This window comes from Leucoraja erinacea, chromosome 23 (assembly GCF_028641065.1).
Source record: "Leucoraja erinacea ecotype New England chromosome 23, Leri_hhj_1, whole genome shotgun sequence".
In the NCBI taxonomy this organism is placed as follows: Eukaryota; Metazoa; Chordata; class Chondrichthyes; order Rajiformes; family Rajidae; genus Leucoraja; species Leucoraja erinaceus.
The window spans coordinates 5,536,644-5,560,035 of record NC_073399.1 but is presented as its reverse complement, the minus strand read 5'-3'; the positions used below and the strand labels follow the sequence as shown (position 1 = coordinate 5,560,035).

The 23,392-nt window shown below is 44.2% G+C and overlaps 2 protein-coding genes across 3 annotated transcripts; one reads left to right on the top strand and one right to left on the bottom strand.

The window, feature by feature from the left end:
• Window positions 1-167: 167 nt before the first annotated feature.
• adprm (ADP-ribose/CDP-alcohol diphosphatase, manganese-dependent) lies at window positions 168-8,449 on the top strand. 2 transcript variants are annotated; one of them, XM_055653702.1, is made up of 5 exons: window positions 173-242; window positions 2,204-2,316; window positions 3,015-3,661; window positions 4,911-5,033; window positions 7,579-8,449. In XM_055653702.1, exons 3-5 carry the CDS (start codon window positions 3,049-3,051, stop codon window positions 7,878-7,880), a joined length of 1,038 nt encoding a protein of 345 aa, XP_055509677.1. In that variant the 5' UTR covers window positions 173-242; window positions 2,204-2,316; window positions 3,015-3,048; the 3' UTR covers window positions 7,881-8,449. The 2 variants fall into 2 exon arrangements, with proteins under 2 accessions (XP_055509676.1, XP_055509677.1); XM_055653701.1 differs by lacking the exon at window positions 2,204-2,316 and having other exon boundaries at window positions 168-242.
• A 508-nt stretch (window positions 8,450-8,957) lies between these two features.
• Window positions 8,958-22,057, bottom strand: tmem220 (transmembrane protein 220). Its single transcript, XM_055653703.1, has 6 exons — window positions 21,291-22,057; window positions 18,679-18,708; window positions 17,140-17,200; window positions 15,306-15,429; window positions 14,941-15,000; window positions 8,958-13,083 (listed from the first exon to the last, which is right to left on the bottom strand). Exons 1-6 carry the CDS (start codon window positions 21,414-21,416, stop codon window positions 12,954-12,956), a joined length of 531 nt encoding a protein of 176 aa, XP_055509678.1. The 5' UTR covers window positions 21,417-22,057; the 3' UTR covers window positions 8,958-12,953.
• Window positions 22,058-23,392: the final 1,335 nt, after the last annotated feature.

Genomic DNA, 23,392 nt, shown 5'->3' with positions numbered 1-23,392 from the left:
AAATGATCCCACAGATATAATGAATCAAACATTCCAATAAACAGGCAGTGACTCGTTATTTCAACAAAACCCTTGTCTCCGTCTACCAATGGGACAACGCGCTGACACAGACGCCAAGGCCCAGCTCCACCCGGAAACAGCCCCATGGGGCCAGTTGTACCCAGAGAGGCATTGCGCGAGTGACGTCACGCGGGGGCGCGGCGTACTGCGGAAGTGACGGTGGGAGTGATGGTGAGGCGCAGGTGAGTGAAGCGGAGCTAGGCCCGAGGACCGCCCCCCCCCCCCACACCCCCCCCTCATCCCCCTCACACCCCCACACTCCCCTCCCCCCCGCACACACACCCCCCCCCCCCCCCCCCCACACCCACACCCCCACACACCCCACTTTCACACTCTCACCTCTCCCCACACCACCCCCACCCACCCCCCACACCCACCACACTCCCCCTCCTCACCCCCACACACAACCCTCCCCTCCCCTCACCCCCTCTCACCTCTCACCACACCCCCCCCCCACATCCCCACACACACACACACACACACCCCCCCCCCCCCACACACACACCCCCCCCCCCCCACCACACCCCCACACCCCCCCCCCCACACACACACACCCCCCCACACACACACACCCACACACACACACCCCCACACACACAACCCCACCCCCCCACACACACATCCCCCCACACACCACCCCCACACACACACCCCCCACACCCCCACCCCCCACCCACCCACACTCACCCCCCCCACACACACACACACACCCCCACACACACACACACACACCACCCCCCCACACACACACACACACCCCACACACACACACACACACCCCACACACACACACCCCCCCCCCACCCCCACACACACACCCCCCCCCCACCACACACACCCCCCCCCCACAACCCCCCCCCACCCCACATCCCCCCCCACCACACCCCCCACATCCCACCACACCCCCCCCCACACACCCCCCCCCCCCACCCTCACCCCACCACAACGCAACTCCCCACAACACCCCCCACACACACATCCACCCCACCACACCCCCCCCACACACCCCCCCCCTCAACCTCCCACCCACACCCTCCCACCACACACACACACACACACACACACACACACACACCCACACACCCCCCCACACACACCCCCTCAACACCCCCCACTCAACCCTCCCCTCACACCCTCACCACCCCCCCTCTCACCCCCCCCCCACATCCCCCACACACATATCCCCACACCCCCCCCCCCCCCACACACACACCCCCCCCCCCCCACCACCCCTCCCCACACACACACCCCCCTCCTCACCCCCCTCAACCCTCCCCTCCCCCCCCCACACCCCTCCCCCCCCCCACACCCCCCCTCACCCCCCCCTCAACCCCCCCCCCCCCCACCCCCCCCCCCCACACACGCACCCCCCCCCCACCACACACACAACCCCACCCCCCACACACACACACACACACACACATCCCACACACACACACACCATCCCCCCACACACACACACACACACACCCCCCTCACCTCCTTCCCCCCTCCCCCCCCCCCCCCCCCCCCCCCCCTCCTCACCACCCACCTGAATGGATGGCGCTTCGGGTTCAGTCTGAAGAAGGGTCTCGACCAGAAACGTCACCCATTCCTTCTCTCCAGAGACGCCACCTGTCCCACTCAGTTACTCCAGTATTCTGTGTCTATCCCTGAAGACGTTCTCCTCTCTCGGACCAGAGTTCTGCCACATCCTCTCTCTGTGTGATTCTTCCCCCTCTGCGACCACGTTTAGCCAAAAGATCTTTGGTTTAACCATTCTACGTTTCCTTTATCACCGTCTGCTTTGATGTGCCGTTTTCACGCCTTACATTCTCTGTCTCCTTCCATATCTCTAATTTCCCCCTGAATGGCAGCATTTAAGAGACTTTTGGATAAACATGTGGAGGTAGATTATCTGTTGGCAAATAAGGGCCGGTCTTGGCATCATGTTGGGCACTGACATTGGGCTGAAAGCCGTGTTCTTGTGCTACACTGACTCTTCTATATTCCATGTAAGCCATCTTATGCATGGCATGTCCTCAGAACATTGATAAATGCCAAATAGCCTGTCTCTGCAGTTTATGGACAGAAATTGTCACCAAGCATACTTGTGGGAATGTTGCAGTTCTTTGAATAATGTCCTGGGATTTTTTGTCTACAGGAGGAGTTCAGAAAGATTATTTTAGTCAAAAGATGTCACTTCCTGCTCAGGTCATCAGGGAAGCTCTCAGCAACCACTGACATCTTCACTGACATCGCTAAGGGATAGACAAGGTTAGGATTGTGCTTTGTTACTTACTGTTTTATTCACCTAATGAAGTGGGTGTACCTGAGGGGGAATGTGGTGGCAATAGTCATAAGGTTATATGGAATAGTAAAATTAGGTCATTTGGCCCATCATGTCTACTCCACCATTCAATCATTGCTGATCTATCTATCTCTCCCTCCTAACCCCATTCTTCTGCCTTCTCCGCTTAACCTCTGACGCCTGTGCTAATCACACATCTTTCTGCCTTAAAAATATCCACTTGACCTCTACAGCCTGCTGTGGCAAAGAATTCCACAGATTCACCACCCAATTGCGGCTGGTATTTAAAAAAAAAATCCTATCTGAGCAGTATCAAGAAAGCACAACTGCCTCACCAGGATCACACAATCAGCATAAATCCATATTGTAGCATTTTGAAGACACAAGAGTCTGCAGCTGGTGAAATTTTGAGCAGAGCACAAGGTGGTAGAGGAACTCAGCGAATGAAGCAGCCACAAGGGAGGGAATGGACAAATGACATTTCGGGTCAGGACCTTTCTTCATCCTCAGATTCTGCCTGACTCGCTGAGTTCCTCCAGCACTTTGTGTTTTGATGTATTTGCTTATGCAGTTCTCCAGTCTGCTGTGACCTTGCGTACAACTGACACCCTGTTTCATGTTAAATCCCAATCACTCTCTCCACTTTACCTCTTTTTTTAATTAGGTGGTGGACATGTGGAAGTGAATTATTTAAAGGAATGGAGACAGAAGCAGCTGAGAGTAATCTGTACTTCACCTTTGGGGTGATCGCCGACATTCAATATGCAAATGTACCGAATGGCCTTAACTACTCAAGGACTAGAGAACGTTACTATAGAAACAGTCTGTGTCTGTTGCGTGGTGCTATCAAGGAGTGGAATGAAGAGTGTGTCGCTCCCAAGTTTATTCTGCAGCTTGGTGATGTAATTGACGGGTGCAATTCCCAGATAAAGGCCTCTGAAGAAGCTCTTAAAACAGTAATTAATCATTTTACAAACTGTGTGGCTCCAGTGCATCATATCTGGGGAAATCACGAATTTTACAACTTTGACAGGACACAATTACAGCAATCGGCTCTCAACAGCAAGCACCTGGAAGGTGACATTGTTTCTGGCAACATGTCTAGTTTCAATGTTAAGCCTGAGATTAACAATGATGATTCTGAAGCATTTTATGGCTACCATTTTAGTCCTTTTCCAAAGTTTCGATTCATAATAACTGATGCATATGATCTTAGCATTCATGGAAGGAAAAAGAGCAGTAAAAAACACAATGATTCAGTTCAGATACTGAAATCAAACAACAAAAATGAAGATACCAATAGTCCTGAAGGTAAAAATCATTAGCTTATATTTAACCTGTGTAACCTTTATTTTACCTTGTATATGCTGCCTGCCTATTTTCCCCATTTCAATTGTTTGGCCATATTGGAAGGGGACAATTAGATGAAAAATGTCTGCTATTGAAGCTGCTACATTGTAGTAGTGGAAGGTGAGCATATTTACACTGAATCATTTATACGACAGTTTAAATGGGAGATACAAATGTCAGGGGAAAATGCACACTTTGATCAAATTATCTTGATTTCCTCTGGTATCATATACTGTTGTATCCTTCTGTTCGCAACAGCACCAGTGCTAGCCAGTTTAATCTCAATCTGAGATTGTAGCAGTTGGTACTGAAGGCCCCGTGTGTGTGCGCTGCCGACCCACAGCCCGTGACAGTGCGGCCCACAGGGGGAGACGGGGCAGGGGGCAGCCGTGGCCGTACAGCGCTGACCCCGGGGGGAGAGTGGGGGCTGTCCCGAGGGATGCGCTCCTTCGGCCGCTTACACCTTGGTGCTCGGGTTCAGAGCAAACCTTCCCGCTTTCAATGACAGCAGCCACAAATATTTATAGTGCAAAAAGTGATAATTTCAGCGGTTTTTAACAGGTAGGAAGGTACGCGTTCTGTGTGATGACAGTGTGTGCCGGAAGCTGCCATGTCCTCCACATGGATTGAGCCGCTCCGTGCATCACGCCCTTTGACCCGATGACCTTACGTGCAACCCCCTATATCAATTTTCCCAATCTTTATACTTAAGATCCCACTTTTTGGTATTTTCCTTTGATTTTTGTACAAGATTTTTCCATGAACTTCACGCTGCTAATCTGTTTTATTTTCTCATAGCTGTGTAGTTTTTATGATTCTTGCAATCATACATGGCTGGTAATAATGTGTTTTGTAAAGCGAGTATGTTATAACATTTATTTTACTATAAACCATAAACAAAGTTAGATGATTGAAGAATTTATTTCTAAACCCAACGTTGCTGTAGCAATATTAATTGATCTGTGGGACAAATTTACTTTCAGAGAATAATCATTTAAATATGCATTTTCTACGAACACATGTTTTGACAAATCTTGCATAATTCAAAGGGAAATGCTGTTGGTAATTTTTTGTAAGAATTCAATTTCCATGGAAAAGTATAAAATGGTCAGGTCAAAACAAATTAAAGTGCTACAAAGTTTAAGTATGTAAGTGCTCATACAGAGATATCTTTTGTATCAATCCATGCAATCATTATTTTAATCCGCAGGCCTTGCTGAACCGAATTTACACTTTTTGGGATTTAATGGAGGTTTTAGTCAAGACCAACTTGAATGGCTAAACAATATATTAAATTTCTCTGATTGTAATCAGGAAAAGGTTACCGTCATTGGTAAGTAATTTACCATCAATCCCACTTAGGGGAGCAAGAATATCCATGCCAAAAAAAAGGGTAAAATGCAAGCTAAGACGCAACAACATTTCTGCATACAGGAAGGATATGATCACACACACAAGTACAAAGGAGATTCATTGGGAGAGTTTCATGCGAGCATTCAGGGGAGAATGCTGCCTAGGTTGATGAATTAGTTCTGATGGATGATTGTCTAAATTGGGTTTACTTGTTTGGAACAATATTGGCACGGGGGAAATTTAATTCAGGTCCAATAATAAGAAAATCTGAGAGAGAGTGAACAGGAAGGACCAGATTAATGTTCATTTTTTATTTAGTTTATTGTCAAATGTAATGAAATGAAATTCCTTGTTCATGTGAAGCTCGCAGAGTTAACAGTATACATATATTAATGATAAATACAACAATAAATACGAGTGCAAGAAAGCAGAACAGGGCAAACTTTTCATGCAAAAGAATCCTGAAATACAGGTTGAACACTGATTTTCCAGCACACTCTGTTCCAGAGCCTTTCTGGATTTTCTGTTGTTCCGGACAAGCAGGTTGCGTGGTAATGAAACTACAATCCACCCCTGGCCTTCTAATCACACTCCTCCCGTGTCTCTAAAGCACCATGGAGTGCCAGAAACATAAATAAAACAAATATAAAATGCAAGCTGAACATGAATAGAATGACCTGCCGACCCATCCCCGGCTCCCACCGTCTCGCCGGCTGTTTGGAGCCCCAGCTTCCAACCCCACTCCCGACTTGTAAGGTGCACCAGCAAGCCCTTCTTCACCCACTGGATGACACGGTTGTTGAGGCTCACGTTGTTGTTCCTGGGAACGGTGCTTTCTTCAGGCCGGCGTCACTGACAGAACACACTCGGTCACCATGGGGTTCCCTCCCCTCTCACCTGCTGCTGTTTCCTGCTGTCGGCCGTGGCTTTGACCGCTACCCAGTCGACTGGGTAAATTAAAGCATCGGACACGATAGTTTATAACATAATCATGCCCACAGCAGTATCAAAGTTTCCCACTGTGAGGGAAGGCACCAAAGTTCAGTCAACCTCCTCGTTGATGCTATCCTCAGCGGCTTGGACCTCCGAATCGGCTACTTCCTACCGAAGTCCGGGGCTCCCAGTTGGTAGGCCGCGAGGAGGGGGGCGAGGGCGCAACGTGGAGAATAGTCGCATCCTCGCCAGGAAGTGACTGAAAAACGGTTTCCCCCTTACCCTACCCTCTCCCCACATAATACACCAAAAAAAATTCTCCAAAACATACTGCAAACAAACTAAAAATAAAAAGATAGAAAAACAAACAGACTGTAGGCAGAGGCAGCCATCATACAGCGCCCCCAGATGTCCATCTGGGCTGGGTTAGGGTTAGGAAAAGCAGATGTGAGATCTGTTACCGAGATGTGTGGGGCAGAGACCAGGGGAGGGGTGGGGAGCTTTATTCACCTGTTCAAAATGGGACAAAAATGCATTGAATCCATAAAATCCAGTAAAGATTTGTTGCTCAAGATATCTTCCAATTTCAGCTTATAAACTAAGATGGCATTCAGGCCCTGCCACAGTTGCCTAGCAACCACTTGACCAAATTAAGCTTTACCTTGCATCGGAGACTTACTGAGATCATAGTTGGCCTTGTTGTAAAGTACGGAATAATCCTTCTTGAAAGCCTTGGATCTGGACTTGAGCAGAGTTAATTACTTTGTTCATCCAAGATTTCATCCAAATTGTCTTTGTCAGAATACATTCATGATCGTATTTCTTGATGCTTTCTCACTTTCCAGAGACATCAATAATCAGAGGACATAGGGTTAAGGGAATTCAACGTTTCAGAGGTGATGTGAGATTTTTCATTTGTGGTTGGGAAACTCGCTGACTGAAAGTGGTGGAAGCCTGAAACCTGCTCCACACTTTGAAAAGAACGTGCAAATAGTTGATGTGGCCAAGCACTCAATATTTCTAGTTTGGCAGCTGGGAGGTATGATTAATGCAAGGTCTTTTCTGGGGTATGGACACCGTTAATTAATTTACTGCAGTAGATTTGTAATCTGCGATTTCAACGTTACATCAAACATTCAGAGCCTCATCGATGTAGAACAGGTCAAAAATGTCAAGTATGATGTCACGTAGATTGCTTCATTGTTTTAGCTAGAAACAGTATGTAAATAGAATGAAATTGGGTTTGATGTGGTGTTTTTTATTATCAGAGAGAGATTATTCCTATAGTTTGCACAAATGTTATAATTAAATCAGGGTTTACATGTTTTGGAAGGGAATTACTCGAATTTAGCTTGCTTTGCTTTAAGGAGTCAACATACAAGAATTGTCAACTCTGCATTGCTGTACCATTCTCAACTTGGTACTTGTCATGTGGTTACAGTTTCATCTCACACCATTAGCTTTGGCTGAGGCACTGAAACATGGACATAATAGAATTGTTCCTTTCATAGTTCAATTATTGAGCAATTTAGCTGTTAAAATGGATTTAAAATGATAACAATGCATAACAGTGAACTATTTCCTTACTGCAGGCCATCTTCCTGTTCACCCAGACTCTTCAGGCCCAATATGCGTTGCCTGGAACTATAATGAGATGCTTTCAATGCTCCACACACACAGTAGTGTGATATGTTTTCTAGCGGGACATGATCATGATGGTGGCTACCACTTGGATGACCACGGAATTCATCATCTTACCTTTGAAGGTGTGATTGAAACATCACCAGGCAGTCAAGCATTTGGTACTGTTTATGTCTATGAAGACAGAATGATCCTAAAGGGAAGGGGCAGGACTCCTAGTAGAGTTTTGCGATACAGAGAAAAGATAAATTAATGGATTTGTGAATTCATGTAGAACAACAGAGAGACCTCTGCAACCTTTGTACATCTGACAATCAGTTGCATAACATTTGCCTTCGATGGCTGCAATTTTACCAACCAAATACAAATGCCCAGCACTGCAGGAGGAGTTGAGGACATTCTCCAGAGGAAAAATTCTGCAAATGAGAGAAAGGGTCCTTGTATTTCCATGTTATTAACTGAAAGGAAAACCTGTGTATTTGCACCTTTTGTCATTTCAGGAACAATGGAATCTGAAATTAATTCTAGGTGTTATTCTGGATTGTTCAATGCAATTATTATATTACATCAAAAATGTGTTTTGGCCCATGAAATATTTTCAGTGTAATTTAGGAAACAGAAGAATCAGATTCCATCCATTCATTTCTCACAGGCAGCAATGGGTTAAAGATCAGCTGTTCTATTAATTTCTGATGTTAAAGTTGGGCTAGATATTGGCTAGAATACCTGAACCAACCAATATCTAGTAGTATGCTTTGAAAGTGGTTAACATGGGTAATTAGAAGCGAGGGAACTGGAATTAAGTTTAAAAATTCCCAAAGACAGATGGGAAAAATATCTTCTATATGTACATAACTGTTCGATTAACGTAAGATATTCTAATCCAATTTAAAATACTACATAGACTATATTACTCAAAAACTAAATTGAACAAAATGTTCCCAAATTTATCTCCCATCTGCGACAAATGTTTATTCCAAGAAGCAACTATAACACACTCCTTTGCCTCTTGCATTAAACTCCATAAATTTTGGAAAGAAATCTTTGAAATGTTCTCAAAATTATTAAAAACAAACTGGACCCCAATACAGAATTGATTATTTTTGGAACAACAGGCGCCTGCTCTGAGTGATCAATATTTCAAAGACGTTTCCTTAACTACGGCTTGATAATGGCAAAAAAAAAGGTATACTTAAATTTAGGAAAAATGCATCCACCCCAACACTTAAAATGTGGATCACAAGCATGTCTGAGACGCTACTTCTTGAAGATATGAAACACGTCTTAGCAGGAAAATCAGAGCAATTTTTAAAGATATGGTCTCCTTTTATTGATTCATTACAAGTATAGTATGGTACAACACAACTCTGGAATTAAACCGATTTTACGAACAGGGTGATGGTTGTGATGAGAAATGAAGCAGGTATATCAACACATAAGGGTGTCTTTTTTTATTTTTCTTTATTATATTTGGTTCTTGTCTTCGTACTCTTCTATAGGCTTTTACTTGTTCACTCCTGGACTGCACTATCTGCTGGTCTAGGGGTTTACACATCACTATTTCTCTCACTTTCTCGCTATTTCTTTTGTTCTACTTCTCTCTTGTTAATAGAAGACGTACATTAAATGTATTTTGTCATATGCCGTGGTCTATACATTGCTTCTAATAAAAATACAAATAATTTAAAAAAAGAAAGTGGTAACATGGGATCTTTGACATTGATCTCATTAGGTCATAGAGTGATACAGTGTGGAAACAAACCCTTTGTCCCAGCTACACTAGTCCCAACTGCCTGCGCTTGGTCCATATCCATCAAGGACCCACACCATCCTGGCCACAAACTCATCTCTCCGCTGCCTTCAGGTAGAAGGTACAGGAGCCTGAAATCTGCAACATCCAGGTTCAGGAACAGCTTCTTCCCCACAACCACCAGACTATTAAACTCAACTCAAGCAAAAATCTGAACTTTAATAGCCTATTGCACTTTATATGCTTATTTATGTGTGTATATATATTCAATGGCATATGGACATACTGATCTGTTGTGTATTTATTCATGCCTACTATATTGTGTTGTGCTGAAGCAAAGCACGAATTTCATTGTCCTTTCTGGGACACATGACAATAAACATTCTTGAACTTGTCCAATCCATGCACCTGTCTAACTGTTTCTTAAACGTTGGGATAGTCACCCACCTTGAACCTATGTCCTCTGGGATTCCCCTATTCTTGGCAAGATATTCTGTGCATCTACCCGATACATTCCTCTCATGATTTTATACACCTCTATAAGATCACCCCTCATCCTCCTGTGCTCCAAGGAATAGAGTTCCAGCTTACTCAACCTCTCCCTCTAGTCCTGGCAGGCAAAATCCTCATAAATCTTCTCTGAACCCTTTCAAGCTTGACAATATCTTTCCTATAACATGGTGCCCAGAACTGAATGTTAAGAGGTTGCAGGGTGACCTGGACAGGTTGAGTGAGTGGGCAGATGCGTGGCAGATGCAGTATAATATAGATAAATGTGAGGTTATCCACTTTGGCGGCAAAAACAAAGGGGCAGATTATTATCTCAATGGGGTAAGGTTAGATAAGGGGGAGGTGCAGCAAGACCTGGGCGTCCTTGTACACCGGTCACTGAAAGTTGGCGTGCAGGAACAGCAGGCAGCGAAGAAAGCTAATGGAATGTTGGTCTTCATAACAAGAGGATTTCAGTATAGGAGTAAAAAGGTTCTTCTGCAGTTGTATAGGGCTCTGGTGAGACCACATCTGGAGTATTGTGTACAGTTTTGGTCTCCTAATTTGTGAAAGGACATCCTTGTGATTGAGGCAGTGCAGCGTAGGTTCATGAGATTGATCCCTGGGATGGCGGGACTGTTAAATGAGGAGAGATTGAAAAGTCTAGGCTTGTATTCACTGGAGTTTAGAAGGATGATGGGGGATTTTATAGAAACATATAAAATTATAAAAGGACTGGACAAGCTAGATGCAGGAAAAATGTTCCCAATTTTGGGCGAGTCCAGAACCAGGGGCCACAGTCTTAGAATAAAGGGGAAGCCATTTAAGACTAAGGTGCGAAAAAACGTTTTCACCCAGAGAGTTGTTAATTCACGGAATTCCTTGCAACAGAGGGCAGTGGAGGCCAAGTCACTGGATGGATTTAAGAGAGAGTTAGATAGAGGTCTAGGGGCTAGTGGAATCAAGGGATATGGGGAGAAAGCACGGGTTATTGATTTGGGACGATCAGCCATGATCACAATTAATGGCGGTGCTGGCTCGAAGGGCCGAATGGCCTCCTCCTGCACCTATTTTCTGGTCTAAAGACATCGATCTTTAACATTAACTCCATTTCTCCTTCCAAAGACGCTGCCTCACCTACTGAGTGTAGAAGGTTCTTTTTAACAGCTAAAAATACCGAAGACTGTTACTAATAGTGTTAAGTGTCGATCAAAGCGATGGCTTGTTAATTTCTCTGGCTAAAAATGAGTCTCGACCCAAAACGTCACCCATTCCTTCTCACCAGGGCTGTTGCGTGGCCTATGAGTTACTCCAACTTTTTGTGCCTATCTTCTGTTTAAACCAGCATCTGGTCCCTTGTACAAGTTTCAATGGCTTGTCAGTTGCTATGGCCTCTGCGTTCTTAAAGAGACAGTCCATTATAATTGAAATCTGTTAAGAGGCCCATAATAGCGAGGGTTTACTGTATTTACTAACCCAGTCGTAGTACAGTATATAAACTTCATATTTTGTGCAATTTGAATTAAACTTGAGACATACTCAAGTGTTGACATAAATTATGCCAAGTCAATCAGTATAGAACCAGCAAGGCTTTGTGAAGTGTGGTATCACCATATCAATGAGTTCCCTTTAACTCAACGCTTGTAAAGACGTGTTTACCCGACTGGAAAGTTTGTATTCTACTAAATTACTTTACCTTTCACCCCATCATACAACACCGAAAGGTCTGAATGACAAATAAAGGATTCAATTCACATAATCCTGCAACATTTTCACAATCTCGAACGGGATTCCACCACTAGCCACATCTTCCCATCTCCACTCCTTTCCGCAGAGACCGTTCCCTCAGCAACTCCTTGGTTAACTCAGGCCTTCCCACCCAAACCAACCCTTCCCCAGGTACCTTCCTTCCCCTGCAACCGCAGAAGATGCAACACCTGTCCCTATACTTCCACCCTCGACTCTGTCCAGGGGCCCCAGCCGTCCTTTCAGGTGAGGCAGAGGTTCATTTGCAACTCCTCCAACCTCATCTACTGTATCCGTTGTTCCAGGTGCAGATTCCTTTATATCGGCGAGAGCAAGCATAGACTGGGTGATTGTTTCGCTGAACACCTCCGCTCAGTCCACATTGGCCCACATGATCTCCCGGTTGCCAAACACTTTAACTCCCCTTCCCATTCCATTCCCACACTAATCTTTCCGTCCTTTGCTTCGGCAGCTTACAACCCAGCGGTATGGATATTGATTTCTCTAACTTGAAGTAACCCTTGCATCCCCTCTCTGTCCCTCCCCCACCCTAGTCGCTGTACGAGTTTCACTGTTGTCCTATCAAGTTTCATTGTATTACTCATTATCACCGAGCCCAGAGGCAACAATGGATCGTTACTTTTTTGCTGATCTTCCATTCATCTGTTCTATCTCTCTCTTATCACAGTCTATATCTCTCGTCTCTCTTTCCCCTGACTCTCAGTCTGAAGAAAGGTCTCAACCCAAAACATCACATATTCCTTTTCATCTGAGATGTTGCCTGACCCACTGGGTTACTCCAGCATTTTGTGTCTATCTTTGGTTTAAACCAGCATCTGCAGCTCCTTCCTGCACATTCAAGCTCTATCTCACTGGAAAATGATCTATCCCAATCCAAACTTGAGCCACATCCCATTCATACAATATCCTTTCCTTTATATCCAGCGCTTTTCAGGCATAATAGTGCTCAGAATTTCTGCATCATGATTGCAGTCAGACGCTCCATCCATAAGCCAAGTTAATGCATTTGGTCCATAATACTCAGCTCATGTTTCAATCTAAATTAAATCTTCTACACCGAAACCGGGACTTCAATTTGCAATCTCTCTCAGATGTTAAAATGATACATTCATTATATATACAATCAACATAATTATTCGAAAATTATGTCATAAAAAATTATACAAAGACAGAAAATGTGTGTGAATCACAACTTTCTCTCACAGCCACAGATTATCTGCAATAGCAGTTCTAAATGGCGAGTAACTTTAAATAGCTACTCTTATCAATTCATTTAGGTCAAGGCCCTTCTCCGGGTCCCACTCTTCGCTTACATCCAGCTTAAATTGTGTTCTTACAGTGTTCTGGCCACGATGTTCGTAGCTCTTTATTGATGTAGTAATAGAACCAAGTAATGAATGGAAAAACAGTAATAAAAACGGCGGCAGAAATTCTAAAACCACTGAGATACCTGGAAAAAAAATAATTAAATTAATAACTAATTGAGATTGCACAATGGAATAATCCAATATGAAAGGCTTAAAGTAGCATATTGCTTTTAGTTTAGAGATACAGCGCAGAAACAGGCCCTTCAGCCCACCGGGTCCACACCGACCAGCGATCCCCGTACACTAGTGCAATCCTACACACACACGGGGGACAATTTACAATTTTCCTGAATCCAATTTTACCAAAGACAAACTTGTACGTCTTTGGAGTGTGGGAGGAAACCGGAGCACCTGGGGAAAACCCACGCGGTCACAGGGAGAATGTACAAACTCCGTATAGACATCACCCGTTGTCAGGATTGAACCTGGGTCTCTGGCGCTGTAAGGTGTAAGGCAGCAACTCTACCTCTGCGCCACCGTGCCTGCTCTTCTTAAACTGCAGTATAGAAATAAATATTTATGGTAGACAAAAATGCTGGAGAAACACAGCGGGTGAGGCAACATCTATGGAGCGAAGGAAATAGTCGACGTTTTGGGTCGAGACCCTTCTTCAGACTGATGTGAGGGTGGCGTGGGGGGTGGGGGTGGGGGAAGAAGAAAGGAAGATGCGGGGACAGTGGGCTGAGGGAGAGCTGGGAAGGGGAGGAGAAAGCAGGGACTTGGAGAAGTCAATGTTCATACCACTGGGGTGTAAACTGCCCAAGCGAAATATGAAGTGCTGCTCCTCCAATTTAGAAATAAGTAAATCATCTCTCTTGGATAAATTATAGGCAGCCTTTTGTTAATGTGTTGAGCCTGACTGACAAACACCATAGCCGAACTGAAATGTTTTAGAATCTACGTGCCTTTACAGTTGCAGCTCCTAGACTGTGGAACAGCATCCCTCTTCCCATCAGAACTGCCCCCTCCATCGACTCTTTTAAGTCAAGACTTAAAACTCATCTTTACTCTCGCCTTTCTTGATGTCCTCTGAGGGAGGGCTATATGTATGTATTTATGTATGTACTTAATCTATGAACCACTCTTGTGTAACGTTAGTACCTCCACCAATGTAATGCACTTTGGTCAACAAGAGTTGTTTTTTAAATGTGCTATAGAAATAAAAGTGACTTGACTTGACGTGCTCACATATGTGCTCCTTATAAAATTTCACAGTTTCAAGTCATAGAATAGTAATTTGGTTTTAACCACAAGAATTCTCCAATAGAACACAGTAACCAAATGTTTGGACTGTTATTTTAAACTAAGGAAGAAAAAGATAGGAGGCACTAGAGACTGTAAGTACTGAAATCCAGTGCAACAAACAATCTGGTGGAGGAACTCAGCAGGTTGAGCAGCATCGGTGAGGAGGAAAGGAATGGTGACGTTACAGGTTGAGACCTTACAACAAGACAGAGTGGGGAGGGGAGATAGCCAGTGCTGAGAGCGGGGGAATTGGATCCAGGGCAGATGGAGCCAGGTGGGGGAGGGGGAGGGGTAGATTTGGGAGGCAGATGCAAGTAGATGGAAGCTGCGAGAGGGGAGGGAACAAAAGGTGAATGGAGCAATGGGAGGGTGAAGATAGAGACAGCAACTAGAAGATGATGAACAATAATACAAAGGCTGCCAATGCTGGAATCTGAAAACTTATGCATCTCCTCTAACCTCATTTACTGCATCCGGTGATGTGGCCTGTAAATCAGTGAGACCAAGTGCAGACTCAGCAATTGTTTTGCTGAACACTTATGATTGATCTTCCAAGACCTACTGGATCTCCCAGTTGCTAACCATTTAACTCCCCTTCCCATTCTGACCTGTCTATCCTGGGTCTCCTCCATTGCCACACTGACCCCCCCCCCCCCATACCCAAGGTAGTTTGAGAAATACTGTTCAATACTCACTTTCCTGAATCTCGGCATAACAGCATCCATATAATGATTATTACTAATCCTAAAAATTCCCTGCAAAACAAACAATGCAAGATGAACTTATTTAACTGCAATAACTGATCTTATTTGTAACTATCTCAATACTGATTTAAAAACATAGGCAAGTCTGACATATAGCCACTGGATCTTTCACATCAGGCCTGGCAGCATCAAACTCCATCCAACTTCATGGATGGTGAATAATGAGTGGTACGAAAACACACAAACAGTGAAAAGTTAAAATATTAGCACAAAGTGTGATTAATGCAAAAAATCAAGAAAACGCGCAAGCTTTTAGCACAATTAAGAAACGCAAGTGCATCATTAAACCTGCATACCGGCCCTCCTCTTCATGGAAAATACTGTTCTTTGCATTTCGATGGAGGTACCAACCCCACAGTGTGGCCACCACGAAACACATGCAGATGTGCATCAATGACAGATGTTTCCAGATGAAGTTTTCTGAAAACAAAAGTTGAAAGTGTTCACAAAGAGAGTAAAACCATTCTGACCAGAAACATCAAGCCGCCCTGCTCCACAGGATTTTCTGAAACACTCAACTGGTTTATAAGTTTTACCCCATTTCTTACACAGATGGTAAATGAATGCATAATGGAGTGTGTTTATAGTTATTCAGGAGTTCAGGATACTCAAAAACACTTCTGGATTACCACTGTAAAAAAGGAAAATGCAGATAAAAGGTTTGCTCACAAGGCCCCAAACAATGGAATGAGATAAGCATCCAGACAGTCCATTTTCATGAAGTTAATGGAGTCAGCACTGTGGTCAGGGTTGTGGAATGCAGGTTGAAGCTACATCTTCTGGCCAAGATGTGAGTTTTTGAGACAAGGCAGTCAGTACGACCATGTACTTTCCCCATGTGCTGAGACTCAGCACCCCTATTTCCTTGAGCTAAAAACAGTCAGTGCCCGTTCAGTTATCGACTCAATGGCAATGATTGGAGGTGAAACTGTCCACCAAGAGGCTGTTACAACTCACTGTTTTTCGTTGTCTCTGTACTGTACACTGCGCAATGACAATAAAGATTGAATCTGAATCCGAATTTGAACAGAAAACATTTGGTATGAAATGACAACTCTTCCTCCTCAATAACCATCAGTACTGGAGCACCTCAGGCCTGTGTGCTCAGTGGTCTGTTCTACACACTCTATACCCATGGCTGTGTAGCCAGACACTGTTCTAATTCCATCATTAAATTTGCCAATAACATTGCCGCTGTTGGACTAATTATGGATAATGATGTGTCAGAGAATAGGAGGGAGATCGATCATCTGATTGAAAGGTGCCAGTACAGCGCTCTCAATATCAGTAAAACCAAGGAGCTGGTTGTTTACTTTAGAAGAGGATGGCAAGGCTTCACAAACCTGTCTTCATCGACAAGTTAGTGGTGGAGAGAGTCAACAGCTTCAAGTTCCTAATTTGCGGAAGAACGTTCTTGCTATTGAGGGAGCGCAGCATAGGTACACCAGGTTAATTCCAGAGTCCAGAACCAGGGGGTCACAGTTCATGAACAATGGGTAGGCATAATAGCTGGACTGAGTTGAGGAAAAACTTTTTCATCCAGAGAGTAGTGAATCTGTCGATTCTCTGCGCAGAAGGCAGTGGAGGCCAATTCACTGGTTGTATTCAAAGGACAGTTAGATATAGCTCTTAGGGCCAACGGAATCAAGGGCTATGGGGAAAATGCAAGAACATGGTACTGATTCTGGATGATTAGCCATGATCGCATTGAATGGCGGTGCTAGCTCGAAGGGCTGAATGGCCTACTCCTGCTTCTACTTTCTATGTTTCTTCCCAACAATTAAACACTATGAACTCCAACTAAACTCTGAAATATGAACTGCAGGGATTTTGATGTCTTTGTTTTGCACCATATTGGTTTTTGTGCATACTGTGTTTGCAAACCTGTTGCGAAAGAAGGAATTGCTTCATTTGACAATTAAACACTCTTGGCTCTTGCCGCATCTTTTCTGGGTGACTGCCAAGGTACAAGGACACAAGGTACAAGCAAATATTTCATGCAAACGCGCCATACTGATCATCTTGCACCCTTTACTCACATCACATTATCATCCCCTATAAAAACATGGGTGACAAGGTCAGCCTTAATTGTACTAGTATAATTCAGTGCAATGACAATGTGCTTTGTACCTGTGACTGGTGGATTCAAGCCAACAAGGAAGGATAATGCAGCAGGAATTAAGTAAGCAACCTGCGAAAGGAAGGAGATCAATTAAAGGAGACGTACAAACTTAAGGACCAGAACCAGAAGTCGGCCATTCAAACGATTGTGGCTGAAATTTCATGTTCATAAGTTCCAGGAACAGAATTAGGCCATTCGGCCCATCAAGTCTACTCTGCCATTCAATCGTGGCTGGTCTATCTTTTCCTCTCAACCCCATTCTCCTGCCTTCTACCCATAATCCCTGACACCCGTACAAATTTCCTGGACTAATCACTTGCACCCTGATCGTATTATATCCAAATATTCATCAATTTCTCTCTCGCAACTGTGTCTCCGTAGACCTTCCTAGTCTTGGATATTTGATCCCTAACTTTTAGAAAGTCACCCCAGATATTTGATGCCCCAGTCAGAGGACTCATCATCTTCATGTGTGCCCAGTCAATTCTATATATTTCAATAACATCAGCTGCAATTCTTCACAGCACAAAATATAATGGGCTTAGTGTTCCTATACAGCAAACCCATCATTCCAGATACCAATCTTGTCAATCTTCATTGCACCCTCTCAAACACATTATATCCTTCCTTAGACAGGGATACCAGACCTTTTTGCACCATTCACGATGTAGTCTCAGCAGGACCTTAAAGAGCGGAATGAGACATCTCTACTCTTCTGCTCAATTCCCCTGGCACTTGCCAGGCTTGGATCTGTCCCCACCTCTGTTTTCCCCCTTTCTCCCCCCCCCCCCCCCCCCCCCACTACAATCAGTCTAAAGAAGGGTTCTGACCTGAAGTATCGCCTGTCCGTTCCTTCACAGATGCTGTCTGACCCGCTGAGTTCTTAATGCACTTCATGGTTTCCGCATGCAATTAAGGATTACTTCCTCATTGTTTGCTGTATCATCAGCAAACGTGGACATACCGCATGGAATTTCTTTAGTAAGAGGGTGGTGAATCTGTGGAATTCATTGCCACAGATGACTGTGGAGGCCAGGTCAATGGATATTTTTAAGGCGGAGATAGATAAGATTCTTGATTAGTACAGGTGTCAGGGAGAAGGGAGAAGGCAGGAGAATGGGATTGAGGGGGAGAGTTAAATCAGCCATAATTGAATGTTGTAGACTTGTTGGGCCGAATGGCCTAATTCTCCTCCTATCATTCATGAAATCACATCAAAATCACAGATACGGATTGCGATGAGTTGGATTCCTACCATCAATCTCAGCAGGACCACATTATTCAGTCTTCCAACACAATAATGACCAGAGTTTATTCCTACTATGTTTTCTCTGCCACTGAACCAATTTGCAATGCATGCCAATATATTATCCATAATACCATACACTTTAATTTTATTCAATAAGATTTTGAATAATTCATTATCCCAAGGTCTTCTAAAAGTCTATTTGTGTTAAAAAAAAAATGCGTTTGAACAAATTTTGACAATTCAGTTAAATGTCCTAAAATTGGTTTGGGGAATGTATTCTGTGATAAAGCATACTTACAATCCAAATTCCTGCATCTGGATCATTAACCTGTGGACAATTAAAACAAAATCAGAATTGGTTTGCTGATCAAGCAACTTCATTTCTTCATAGAATATCAAGTGAAGAGATGTCAGTGGCATTTACATTGATGGTGAGTTCTTCAGAAAACCTGTTGATATTTCCCTTCACAGGCAACACCAAGGAGCCTTACTATTTGGATGGTTGCATGAGTGTGGCTTAAACTAAGAAATGTATCACTTTCCAAAATTTCTGCTGACTGCAGACTTTCTATATGCATAAGATTATATCATTTTGAACAATCAAGGATATAGATCAGACACAATGGGAGTCAATAAAGTGCACTCTTCTCCTCAGTTTAGAATCCCTATTACATGCAAGGAACCAGTTTACTGGTACGGTCAGTGTTAAAGAGGGAACTGCAGATGCTGGAGAATCGAAGGTTACACAGAAAAGCTGGAGAAACTCAGCGGGTGCAGCAGCATCTATGGAGCGAAGGAAATAGGCAACGTTTCGGGCCGAAACCCTTCTCCAGTCTGAAGAAGGGTTTCGGCCCGAAACGTTGCCTATTTCCTTCGCTCCATAGATGCTGCTGCACCCGCTGAGTTTCTCCAGCTTTTCTGTGTAACCTACTGGTACGGTCAAACTGCTGCATTAATGCTGCCTTCAGGAATTTTACAGAACTTCTAGATGCCTGTTCCCCTCAAAGAGGATGATAAGGATAAGTTCCTTATTATCCTGGTCTGAAACGGTCACTCTTTTATCGGGTGGAAATCCCCCACCTTTCAAAACAGGGCGTAGAACGTACCCCCCCTGTCCCCCCCCCCCGGGATTTCCGCCCCTGATTCCTGGGGCAAGCGAGCTGAGTTGGGCGGTACAGTCAGTCCCAGGGCAGGCGAGCTGCAGGTCCTTTGGCCCACCGTGTCCATGCCAACCAGCAATCATCCCGCAGACGAGCACCATCCGACACACTAGGGACAATTTACAATTTACCGAAGCACTTAACCTACAAACCTGCACGTCTTTGCATTGTGGGGCAGGCGAGCCGGCCTGGGACTGGCTGCAGCGCCCAGATCACAAAACATGGGAGGGGGGACTGTTCCCCACCTTTAAAACATTGGGGGGGGGGGCAGGTTCTCCTACGTCCACCAGTATGGACCCACCAGCCACCGCTCTGCCAGGGGTCATTTGTGGCCGGCCCTGATCGGTCCTGGTCTTTTCTCGACTCCAGCTCTTCAACAACATTACCCCCCCCCCCTTAATTTCAGTCTGTAAAACTGTCCCTAGTGTGTACGGGGATCGCTAATCAGCGCAGACACGGTGGGCCGTATGGCCTGTTTCTGCGCTGTATCTAAACCATCAGCTTCTTAAACCCACCTGCAAATCTCTAACTCTATCTCAGCATTAGAACACTACGTACCACCTCTTGCACTATCATGGACTTATCTTTCTAATTGAGTGGTGTATTAACGTCTTGTTTTTGCATTAGTCTTGTACTACTGATGTATTCACATGTTGTCCACATTGATGTGATGGTGCTACAAGCAAGGGTTTCATTGTATCTCTACCTTACCACACTTGTACATGATGATTGACTTGTTAGGGGCAGGCTTGGCCTTGGGAGAGCCTTGAACATAAGAATTACAGGCAGTCAGAGTAAGAGTCAAGTCAGGAAATTAAGGGAAGGATATTGAAATGAGACGTGGCACAAGTTTGGATTGGGACAGATTATTTTCTGGTGAGACAGAGCTTGATTCTTGGGTTGTACAGGAAGGAACTGCAGATGCTGGTTTAAACCAAAGGTAGACACAAAAAGCTGGAGTAACTCAGCAGGTCAGACAGCATCTCTGGAGAAAAGGAATAGGTGATGCTTCGGGTTGAGGCTTGGGTGGGAGACAGATAGAGATGGGAGCAGGGGTTACTTGAAGTTAGATAAATCAACATTCATACCGCTGGGTTGTAAATTGCCTGGAATACTGGAATGAATCTTGGAATGGTGGCATGACGATGGTCTACTTTAAAGTGAAACCTCGCAAACCGGCGGGGAAATGGACACTGGATTAGTGTTCAGTAGGCAGAAGCCTTGCAATGTGTGTGATAACTGTCCTGGACTCCACACAACTCACTCGGACAGTGTCGTCCCACTCTGGTGCCTCGCACTCAGGGCTTCCACAAGTACACAACTGGCCATTTATTTCACTGAAAATAAGCAGGTTCTCTAAGCATGTATAAAAAAGGGAATGTTAACTTCATATTTCCAGCACCTCAATGTTAAATCACGTGTTAAATCATGTGTGTAACTGCGGCTACTTTGCAACATACTGTGCTTATACATCTAAAAACACAAACTCAGCCGGTGAGGCTACAATTCCACGTCTCCACTGGGACCATAGATCTGTTCACAGTGTTGAGACAAACCTCTGGCAGTTGCCAATTGCTCAAACAGAGAGCTCTCTCTCTCTCACACACACACTCCTGTTACCCAGACTGATGAGCACACGAGTCCCATTAGTGTGAAACTTCATGCCGTGTACACATAACCAGGCTGGACTTTAGCCTGTATGTAGCCTGTGTGTGTGTGTGTGTGTGCGTGCGGTGAACAGGAAACTTACCTGCACGTAGGCGGCAAGGGCGAAAAAGAAAGCCATGCAGAGGTTGCAAACTCTCCAGCACGAAGAAGAGGAGAGGAGATGCAGAGGTTTGGCCCAGACTGTACGTCCATCTCCCTTCCGCTCCATCGCAGTGTTTACCGTCGCTGACGTGTTGGCGAGGCCGCCCCTTACGCTTGACGTGTCCCGCGGGGAGATGGACTTTGCTGCGGTTTCATCGCATTAAAACCTTAATACTAAAATGTGCTGCACTCAGATAAGTGCAGTTTGGATGAAAGTCCTGAGCTTTCACAATGGTGATAAATCCAGGAAACAGTCAAATAATATCAGTATCATGTAAGAACTTCAGGCAAACTTTACCCTGACATGACATTACTGGTACTAAGAGGAACTTTAACATTCAGACATCTTGCCAATGGCAACTCGTCGCTTAAACGAGGTTGAGCAAAATCATTCGGGATGAAACCATTTTTATTTCTACCTCGTATTAAAAAAAAATGTATCTTGTTTCTTGCTCCATGAAGATTGTTTAATGTTGATCACTGGCCTATTGATAACATTGTGTATGTAAAGCACAAATGGGGGAAAGGCAACACTAGAACATCCCGACTAAGTCAGTGGTCAAGCTGGGGAAAGGACAAGCTGCACATGTCGAGACAACCTGGAGCTCAGGTGAAGTCAAGCTGATTTTCCGAACGCATCATTGAGATGGGCCAGCACTTGAGCTGGATGTGAATCATCTCCATCCTCCACGTGAACTGATCCCAGGTAAAGTGGTGGCAGCAATATTCTCTCTTTTTTTGTATTCTTTTTAATTTTTTTTAAATTATTTGTATTAGAAGCAATTGTACAAGGATAAAACATTCGGCATCTAAAATTATCAAATTATTGTGCAGCTTCAATTTAAGAATACAGGCTGGGCTGGGCAGCCATACCCATCTGGATGGTGCCCCCTATTCTTTTAACTCTCTCCATTATTAGCCAGTTTACCTGTTGGCATGTATCGTCCATCCAATAATTACATTTTTAATATTCGTTGTCCAGTAATAGTAAAAAAAAAATTGGGAGAGCCAGTCTGCCGATTTCTTTGGGTTTACATAAATGTCGTTTATGAATTCTGTGAGATTTGTAATCCCAAATAATGTTTGTGATCACAGAATCGAGTTAAAAATAAAAATTTTAGGGAGAAAAATCGGTATGGATTGAAATAGGTACAGGATTTGTGGAAGGAAGATCATCTTTATGGCATTTATTCTACCTATAAGGGAGATCAGAAGCGTTTTCCAAAATTGAATAAGGGTGAAACCAAAATGTAGAGAAATGGCCTTTAATAAAATCTGATAATGTGCTCTTTAACCACATGTGACTTTTTCTTTTACAAATGTCAAATTGTGGAGTACCGAGGCCAATAAATAAACGATGGGTCTTTGTCCCCAAAATTATGGAGGTCGCTGTACCTGTCAAAATGCAATTTAAGTGTTGTTAAGAGGCTCTTAAGAGTAAACTACCACCTCAAGCTGCTTGTTCTATATACCTACCATCCTCCATGGGGAAAAAAACAAACTGCCCCTCAGGTTCTGAATAAATCTTTCCCCTCAGCTTAAAGCTATGTTCTCTAGTTCTTAGGAAAAGGACTGCATTCACCATATATATCCCTCTCATTATCATACACCTCTATTAGATAACCCCTCAACCTCCTACACTCCAAGCAATAAAGTCCTAGCCTACCAAGCCTCTCCCTGTAGCTCAGGCCCTCAAGTCCTGGCAACTTCCTCATAAATCTTCACTGCACCCGTTCCAGCTTAACATCCTTCTTATGACGAGGTGACCAAAACAACACAATACTCCAAATACTGCCTCACCAACGTCTTGTACAATTGTAATACAATATCCCAGCTTTTATACTCAATACCCTGACTGATGAAGGGAATGTATCAAAAGCCTTCTTGACTTCATTTACCTGTGAACCCACTTTCAAGGATAAGCACCTGCATTCCTGGATCCCTCTGCTCTACAACACTCCTAAGCCCCTGCTTTTCACCATGGTCTTGCCCTAGTTTGACTTCCTAAAATGCAACACCTCGCACTATCTGCTTTAAACTTAA